Source organism: Aegilops tauschii, chromosome 5 (assembly GCF_002575655.3).
Source record: "Aegilops tauschii subsp. strangulata cultivar AL8/78 chromosome 5, Aet v6.0, whole genome shotgun sequence".
Taxonomy (NCBI): domain Eukaryota; kingdom Viridiplantae; phylum Streptophyta; class Magnoliopsida; order Poales; family Poaceae; genus Aegilops; species Aegilops tauschii.
Window position 1 is genome coordinate 426,678,777 of NC_053039.3, and position 9,959 is coordinate 426,688,735.

The 9,959-nt window shown below is 48.3% G+C and overlaps 1 protein-coding gene across 1 annotated transcript; it reads left to right on the top strand.

The window, feature by feature from the left end:
• The first annotated feature begins 1,576 nt into the window (after window positions 1–1,576).
• LOC109738931 (protein DETOXIFICATION 49-like) lies at window positions 1,577–3,617 on the top strand. Its single transcript, XM_020298024.3, has one exon. It carries the CDS (start codon window positions 1,666–1,668, stop codon window positions 3,238–3,240), a length of 1,575 nt encoding a protein of 524 aa, XP_020153613.1. The 5' UTR covers window positions 1,577–1,665; the 3' UTR covers window positions 3,241–3,617.
• The last annotated feature ends 6,342 nt before the right edge of the window (window positions 3,618–9,959 follow it).

Below are 9,959 nucleotides of genomic sequence, written 5' to 3' on the forward strand. Positions count from 1 at the left end.
CATCTCCAGTAGCTAGAGGCAATTAATCTAATTGTAGTAGTGGTTATGAACATTGGTTCTATAAGAGATAGAAATTCTCTATGCAATCCTTTCTGCTAGGTTGTGCATAGTTTTGTTTGAAACAGTAACCAATATGTGACACCGTGCCACATCCAGTCCACGGTAACGTCATATATGCATGTTAGTGTGACATCAGTAGAACTTTGGCTTGACAAACATCCAACAACCAATTATTATTGACTAGCAAGCTTGCATGTGGGGCAAATAACTTTTGGTGTCGACTTTGTGTAGCATAATTTTTGTATAATTGCAATTATTGATGAAGCTAAATTGATTTTGTTTGATTTTGTTGGATATATTTGAGAATATTGCATATATAGACAAAGTTAATGTACATATGGTGCAACCAATACGTGATCTAATTTATTGGATTGGGAGAATCACATTCATGCTATTGGGGGATTTCTTCCCCTCGTAGAAAAGAAGTCATTCTCGATAGCCATTCTTTGTATTTATTTCGACCAAATTTAGGTAACATTGATCAATATAAGATAATGAAAGAATATTGCACCATATGTCCATTTTCATTTTATAGTTGTTCTATGGTCTAGACTCTAGATGATGCCTCGGTGCAACGAGCACATTCTTATCATTCCCGGATTTCTCGCCCTAATAAGGGATATAGCAGACACATGTTCTAATGTTTTGGACAGGGGAGATCCCACATTAGTATCACTGTTTGATTTTTTGCCCTCACAGCTCACATAATGAACACCTCTTCTCGCAAAAAAAATAATGAACACCTCTTGATGTGTTGGACTGGGTGAATCTCGTGTTTGAATCCTTGCGTGGTTTCTTGTCCTCAGACCAAAGAACTTGTTCTCCATCTCTTCATACTTTTTTTTAAATGGAGGCAAAAGTTTTGCCTCATCGATTAATTAAGGAGAAGAGAATTGCCCAGTTAATTTACGGAAAATCAGACGAAAACCAATACAAACAAAGCACGAACTAACTACTCACATGGCAAGAAACCACATAGTAGCACAGGCAGCCCCCGCCACTCTCCGAATCCACAACATACACAAACCCTGACATTGCTACTACGCCAAGAGACCCCCGACAAGAACACCTTGACACAAGACATCTCCGACAAGAACCCGTCTCTTCATACACATATCAATTTACTAGGAGTAATAAAAGTACAGATCATTCCCAAAGTAAAACCAGTGATCTCTCCCGCAAGAGACGATCTTGTCACGTGGACCAAATACAAGATAGAGAGTTTGTGTGATACTAGGATCCAAATTAGCTTTGAACGCATTGATTTTCCACGCTTTTTGTGCGGCGACATTCTAAGAGCCTTTCACTGAGCACCATACGTTTCAGGTCATACGAGGACAAGTGCCGCTCAGTCCCTCGTTGTGCGTCCGGGTTTTCATCGTGAACGGCTCCCTTTTCCTAGCTGGATCTTTTCCCCTTCGAATTTGCCAATTTCCCTCCGTGGCCCACAGGAAATTCGGTGGCCAGCCGTTATATATAGCGTCAACTCCCCGCAGCCCACATCACACCCCCACCAAGCCGGCTGCCTCTCTGCTGCGAACAGGCGGATTAACCAGCCAGAGGCCCGGCACAAACACTTGGCGCAGCAGACCAGCCCGGGCAGCCATGGCCACCTGCCACTGCTCGGAGCCGGCGCAATGCCTCCACCGGGCCCTGCTCGCGCCGTACCCCAGGCTGCAGGACCGCAAGAGGACCAAGGTGCCCGCCGGCGATGGCGTTCTGGCCGAGGTGGCCTCCATCCTCTGCCTCACGGCGCCGATCGTCGGCGCGGGGATCCTCCTCTACCTGCGCTCCCTCGTGTCGATGGTGTTTCTTGGCCGCCTCGGCCAGCTCCCGCTCGCCGGCGGCTCCCTCGCGCTCGGCTTCGCCAACATCACCGGCTACTCCGTGCTCTCCGGCCTCGCCGGCGGCATGGACCCCGTCTGCGGCCAGGCCTTCGGCGCCGGCCGGACGGACCTCCTCCGCGCGGCGCTCCGCCGCACCGTCGTGCTGCTCCTCCTCGCGTCCGTCCCCATCAGCGTGCTCTGGGTCGCCATGCACCGCGTCCTCGTCGCCACTGGCCAGGACCCGGACATCGCCTCCACGGCGTACGCCTACATCCTCTGCTCCCTCCCCGACCTCGCCGTGCAGTCATTTCTCCACCCGCTCCGCATTTACCTCCGCGCGCAGTCCGTCACGCTCCCGCTCACCTACGCGGCGGCGGCCGCCGTGCTCCTCCACGTGCCCATCAACTTCGTCCTCGTGGACGTGCTCGGTCTCGGCATCCGCGGCGTCGCCCTCGGCGCCGTCTGCACCAACCTGAATTTCCTGCTGTTCATCGTGGCGTACGTGTGCTTCTTCGGAATGTACGGCCACGACGAGGGCGAGACGAAAGCGTCCGTGGCGGCGGCCGAGGAGGAGGGCGCCAAGGAGTGGTGGACCTTGGTGAGGTTGTCCGTGCACAGCTGCATGTCGGTCTGCTTGGAGTGGTGGTGGTACGAGATCATGGTGCTCCTCTGCGGCGTGCTCGCCGACCCAAAGGCGGCGGTGGCGGCCATGGGGGTGCTGATCCAGACCACATCGCTCATATACATCTTCCCGCACTCCCTCGGCTGCGCGGTGTCCACGCGCGTCGGCCACGAGCTCGGCGCCCGCCGGCCAGAACGTGCGCGCCTCGTGGCGCGCGTCGGGCTCGGTCTCGGCGCGGTGCTAGGCCTCGTGGCATGCGCATTCGCGGTGTCCGTGCGGGGCGTGTGGGCGCGGATGTTCACCGCGGACGATGCCATCCTGCGGCTCACGGCCGCGGCGCTGCCGCTGCTGGGGTTGGCCGAGCTGGGCAATTGCCCGCAGACGACAGGGTGCGGCGTGCTGCGCGGCAGCGCGCGCCCCGAGAAGGCGGCGAGGATCAACGTCTCGGCGTTCTACGGCGTGGGCATGCCCGTGGCGCTGCTGCTGGCATTCCGGCCAGGGCGGCTCGACTTCCGCGGGATGTGGGGCGGCATGCTGGCCGCGCAGCTGGTGTGCGCCGCGCTGATGCTGCGCGCCGTGGTGGCGACGGACTGGGAGGAGCAGACGGAGCGCGCGCGCGAGCTCACCGGCGGCAATGCCGGCGATGTTGTGGACGGCGGCAAGAGAAAGCATGCAGAAGCGGCCAAAGCAGATGCCGACAACTCATCGCTCGTGCTGGCCGACTGTGTGTAGCGGACGACGGGCATCGATTCTTGGATCATTTGAATCCTCGATTGATTCTTTTAGCTATAGGAATTTTTTTCTCTAGTTTTGTAATTTACTCAACTTTTTTGGGGGATTCCAAGCAATGACAAGCTGCGATCTCCTTACATCTTAGCTTCTTTCCCCCCTCTTTGGATTGAGGGCTTGAAGAGCCGAGAGTGTTTACAGTGAAGAGAGTAGCCGGTGTACAAATTAAACGTAGCCACTGGCCAGCGTTGCCTGCAGATTTGACAGCAATGCCAAACAATCTCTTTTAATTTCCCTTTTTATTTTCCCGCGGTGATCTCTAATAGTAGGACCTGAGTCTGCTGATCTTAGTTATTAATGGATTTATTTTCTTGGTGCAAGCCGAATTTCTTTAATTTTGGGATTTAGTTATAAATGACTTAGGATTAAACTTTCATCATCTGGCATGTGCAAAGGTTTGTTATTGTGGGGCAGGGATTTTTTTATTTTTATTTTGCGAATGAGCCAAAAAAAAAGAGCAGGAGGCTCATAAGTGTTGTACTGGCCTCTGCCTCAGCTTATTTATCCAGGTCAAGCTCTCTGTGTCCCTAGCAGCAGAAACAAGGCGCATTGCTTCTCTGTTGGCACCTTCATTTCTTGGAAAATCACCCCTTTCTTTGGACAATGCTGTCCCTGTCCTTCATGGTGTGCATTCTCCTTATTGCTGTACAGATAAACTTCCAAATATGCAATGCCACTCCCCTCGGGTGGCAGTCAGGTGATGGAGTAGTGGTATCGGCACACAGATAACATTTTGCATCCATGCTCTATGGAGTTTGGTGACGTCTGATCCACGCGCCTAATTAGCACGCAATGCCAGTTTTCAAGGCGTGATATTCGGGAGTTGTGGGAACCAGTGCTAGTAGTACTGTACTCCATCATTATACACTTGATCCCAGTAAATCCTTGGCACTGAAATACTTGCTCGGCCCTGGTAAATTCTGTGCAGCTGAGCCATGACTTGATTTTCTTATGTGACTTGCCACGCCCTTTTCAGTTATTTTTCTAAAAAGGGAGATGGCACTTTTGCCATTAGCTAGTACACTTTAGTGCAAGTACTGGTACTACCTCCTTTTCGGTTTATAGGGCTCAATCAAAAATCTCATCAACCAAGGTAGATGGTGAGTGGTGGAATAGTTTTTATAATTTGCAAAAACACTCAATTAATGCACTCGTTTCCCTCAAAAATTATGTTTACCAATGCATTAATTGCAATGCATGCATGCATGAAGTCCATGCATTGGTTAATTTTTTCTTAATACTTGCATGCAATGATTTAATGCACCTTGAAATTTAAACATGTGGTAGGGAACCATCAAATTGAGACTTATAAAATGAGAAATCTAAAATTTTGAGATAAGCCCTATAAACTGAAAAGGAGGGAGTACTACTGAAAGTTGTGTGCATCATAGGGCCATCCTTTTGGTAATAAAGTGACATCCTCTCAATAATAAAAATGCCAACCTATTATTAATAAAAAATGATATGCTCTTAGTAATAAAAACCGCCATGCCATTAAAAACAAAAATTTCATCCTAATAAAATTGCCATCCTCTTAAAAAATGCCATGTTATTAATAAAAACTGCCATGCTATAAATAATAAAATTGTCAAGTTTTTTTGAGCGAAAATAAAATTGTCAAGTGAGAAAGCTAAAAATATTAGGATTTTTGAACAAATATAAAAACAAATTAGCATCACAACAACCCCCCCCCCCCCAGTCCAGTGGCAATGCGTGCCTGCACAAGGTCGCGAGTTCGGACCCTCCATGGCGCACCTTGGTTGTGCACTTTTTGAAGAAAAAAACAAAGTGAGTGTTGGCTAGGAAGAGGCTTACAGCGAATGCGTCCAGAAAACGTATGGCATCGGTCTTGTGCAAGATACATGCAATGGCGGGGAAGGACTACGCTGGGGTTGGCCTCCTGGCTATTGCTTGCCAGGGTTTTCCTCCCTCGTATGATTGTCCCCCTCCTCTCACTCACACATGTTTGAGGAAAAAATCGGGACGCAATCCATCATTCTCAGTGCATGTCTCTCGTGAAAAACTCGGAACACACCATGCATGTTTTGATTCATCGATTGCGGCAACCGCCTACACCTCCCGCCTGTGCTACTCGGCAAGCTCCTCATCATGCTCCTGTCATGGTTGCTCCTTCTCCTCGGGTCTGAGAGTGACAATGGCGTTAAGTTGCGCGAGCATCGGGACGATGTTGGCTGCATGCTGAGGTTATGGTGAATGATGGTGGTATGGAGGGTGTGGCACACGATTATTTATGCAAGTAGTGATGTCTTCATAATAAGTGAAGGATTGAATTTGTCTGGAATAAAGACTAGAGCAGAAGTGAGCACTGCTTCTCTTTTCTTTAAGAGGGTTTTATGTAAGTAAATTTGAAATGATGGATTGGACGAAGTGTGGGTGATGGATGGGTGTATGTATGACATGTGCTTTCTATGCATATGATATATGTTTGTGACTTCAAATTGCTTATCTAGACAGATATTGTAATGGATTTATTTATTTATTAGATCTTTGACATGAATGCAATTTGATCTTATTTCAAAACAAAACAAGAGTGTTGATTCAGGCTGATTGTGGTAGTTACATGGTGGTCGACAAAGACAGAGATGTTCATCCTTCTTATGAGGTGGTAAAAGAATTAACTGCATACTCATGCTCATAACATAAGTCCTCTACATCGACGCATCAACATATATATTTTCACTCCGCAGCAGTACATATGTATTTAGCTAGCAAACAATTATGTGATAGATTGTCATAGTTGACTCCATGGTGTTTTAGAAAATATGTTTATGATTTCTCTTTAATTGAAAACTATATTTATTAAGTGAATGTTGCAAGATATAGTTTTGATATTATTATCGTGTTGAAATACATGGAAGATAAAGAATAAAAAGAACCCAACTAACGCGTGAAGGGCTCGTCGCATGACAACCACAATCACTGCTCACGTGTGTCGTGCTCTCATCATCAAGTTGAGTTGATGCCATATGGTGTGATCAGATGGTGCAGGTCGGCGTCGCGTGATGCGTCTTACATGCGAATGTTCGCATTATTTGCCATAAAATAATATGCATCAGTCCTATGATTTGCACTCCTACTGTGTAGATTCTCATGTCCAATTCAATGACAAGATTAACTCTGGTAACCTTGCTGCAAGTATCTACAATAAACAAAACAACGTCAACAGGAGTCGAATCAACCACTTCCTGAACACTCTCAATAGTTGCAACTTGCAAGAAATTCACCTAAAAATTCATAGATTCACCTGGAGCAATGAAAGGATGAACTCCATGATGAGGAAGCTTGGCTCTTTCTTTTGCAATGCCGAATAGGGCATCCATTTCAACACCCATGTCATCCACGCATTCTCAACTTCACTCTCCGACCATTGTCTCCTATTGCTCGCTGATGATAGAGGACCCACAAGGGCAAGGGTGTTCAAGCTCGAAATTTTTTGGTCCTCAATATCGGGTTTCACCAAGGTTAGGAGCATCTAAGAGTTCTAGCAAAGATCCATCAAAGATAAAGCATGATCACGGTCTGCGGAGGGAGGGGGCGGTTTGTCCCCCACCTCAACACAGTTGCGTCCTGTCAACTAGCCATCTTGATGTTAGCGTTGGATGTGGACCAACTCTCGGCGGAGCCTGATGCAATGGTCAAGCTCTACCACCTCCGAACCTTTGGTGGGGTGGTCGCCCCTTCCATGATTTTGTATGGAAGAGCAAGACGTCATCTCATATTTTCTTCTTCCCATGATTGCTCGTTCAAGACCGGACCCACACCAGGAATTCGTTGATGAGGAAGCGCATCATCTACGCTGCCAAGGATAGTTGCCCAATCTTGTGCGGCAACGTCGGATACTAGGGATCACCTGATCTTCCGATGTCGTTTCGCCCAGAGATTTCGATCCTCTATTGGGGTCTCAACTAAGTGCGGGGCTTATGTTCAAACCTTGCAGGACGGCAATCTCCCGTACACTGCCCTGTGGTGCTCAACGTTCATGTTCATTCTCCTTTGTTGCTGGTAGCCATGGAAGCACCGCAACAGGGTTGTCTTCAACGATGACCCCCCCTCTCATGCCTTCTGAGCTTGAGCCATGAGGACGCCATCCTCTCGAAGTGTCGATTACGTCTATCTAATAGGGATGATGTGGACACCTGGCTCGATTGTTTAACTATAGGCCAAGATATCTCCTCCTCCCCCCTCTTTCATACACGCCCTTCTTGTAAAAACTTGGGTTTGTGCCCCGCAGGGAACTTCCAAAAGAAAAGAAAAGATGATCACACAAAGTTGTTTGTGTGTGGGTTGATGAGCAAGCTTGCCTTTTTCTTTTGCAACGTCGAATGGGACAACCATTTCAAAACCCATGTCATTCACGCACTACCAACTTCACTCTCCGACCATAGTCCCCTCGTGCTTGCTGATGATAGAGGACCCATAAGGGCAAGGTTGTTCAAGTTTGAATTTTTTTTGGGCCTCAATGTCGGGTTTCAGCAAGGTTAGAAGCATCTAAGAGTTCTAGCAAAGATCCATCAAAGATAAAAGCATGATCACGGTCTGTGGAGGGGGCAACTTGTCCCCTGCCTCAACACGGCTAGGTCTTGTCAGCTAGCCGTCTTGATGTTGGCGTTGGATGGGGACCAACTCTCGGCAGAGCCTGATGCTAATGGTCAAGCTCTACCACCTCTGCACCTTTAGTGGGGTGGTTGCCCCTTTCCATGATTTCATTTGGAAGAGCAAGGCGCCATATCAGGTTCGCTTCTTCGCATGGTTGTTGGTTCAGGACCGGGCCCACACCAGGAGTGCACTGCTGAGGCAGTGCATCATCTCTGCTGCTAAGGATGGTTGCCGCATCCTCTACGGCTACCTGGGAGACTAGGGATCACCTGATATTCCGATGTCATCTCGCCTAGAGCTTCTGGGCCGCTATTGGGGCCTTAATGGAGTGCGGGGCTTCTATTCGAACCTTGTAGGACGTCAATCTCCCGCCTACTGCCCCGCAGTGCTCGACGCTCCTGTTCATTCTCCTTTGTTGCTGGTGGCTATGAAAGCATCACAACAGGGTTGTTTGCAATGGTGACGCTAACCTCTCTCGTGCCTTCGAAGCTTGTGCCATGAGGACGACATCATCTGGCAATGTAGATTACCTTGTTGCTTGATTTTATAACTGTTAGGCCAGGCTAGCTCCTACTTCCCCCTTTTTGATACGCCCCCTTCTTGTAAAAACTTGGGTTTGTGCCCCATGTACTTAATATACTAGAATGAGGCCCTGCGAGTTGCTGCGGGATGCATGTTTAATTCAATGGTATTTTCATACTTCACTAATACATTCGCCTCGTGTGCTAAACAATTATAGAAATGGTCTGATGACCCCACCAGCTCCAATCCTAAAATATAATAAGGTTGCAAATATGGAGCGGTGTAAAATGCTTAAAACCAAGTAGTGAAAAAATCTATAGAAAGGCACAGTAACATCATGCACAATATGGTGATATTGCTGGTTAATTTTGTTTTCACCAGTGAAGAACCATTGGCTGAAAGATGATGTGCGCACCCATATTCAGAATACTTGATATGCGTCCCAGTCGATGACCCTTCCACCTGCAGCCCCAATGTCTTACTACTGCAAATTTTTGCTTAAGAACATTAGATGCAAACTATATGACGTTTCATTTACTTCGGCGGTATCAGCAAGAAATACACATAATTAGTTGAACTGAACCCTGCCGCTCTCACTCAAATCATTCAGGTCGTGATAGGAGGAGGCGTCACAGTAGAGAAATCTACAAATAATTCACACAAATGTTCAGGTTGCCACCGTTCGCTGCAGACCACCCAAGTCCGCAACAAATTGTTATTCCTGAATTTGCGGTGTGTCTGGCCCATCCTCATCATTGCATTCTGCGCGGCCTCCATCGTGACTACCGAGGCGCCACGCTCATCGCGGAGGCCAACACTGTCCTCAGCCTTCGAAGGCACGTGCAAACAACATGAGTGCGGCATGCTAAATCTTCACATCTGGCAGGCCAGGCTTAGACCGGCTGCGATGGAGTGCGCACCGTCAATGCTCATGCAGGAAGTCGGTCGTGCGTTGGTGATGGGGATGTTCGTCAGCGACACGTGCGTCTCCGCCTGATGTCGTATGATGCCAGATCGTGCTCGGCCGGCTTCGACTTCTATGTCTAGCCGCAAAGGAGTGTGCACCGTCGAAGCTCAGGCGGCCGATCGATCGTGTGCTGCTGATGAGGATGTTCATCAACGACAAGAGCGCCTCTGTCTGGTGTCGTACAATGCCAGATCGTCCTCGGCCAGGTTCTACTTCTATGTGAGGCGTACGTCGGTGACATAGCATTAGAATTGAAGCCTTGGAAGGCTGGAAGTATCATATCTATCAAGGCACGGTCGCCAAGGAGGAATAGGAGCTCCTTATATACGCAGACGAAGAAGAAGAGGAGTAGTGAAGAATATGAAGGTGAAGGGAATTGAAGGGAATTTAGTATGGATCAAACAGATTGAGAGGGAAATCAATCGGTGGGGGTAACTGAAAAGATAAAAAGAAAATAATCTCTACTATTAAAGGAGAATCGAACGTCGTGATGGTTCGACCTCCTTCACTCCCCCGGTCTCGTTAGGTCCTCCCATAGTACCACCTCCCTCGCACG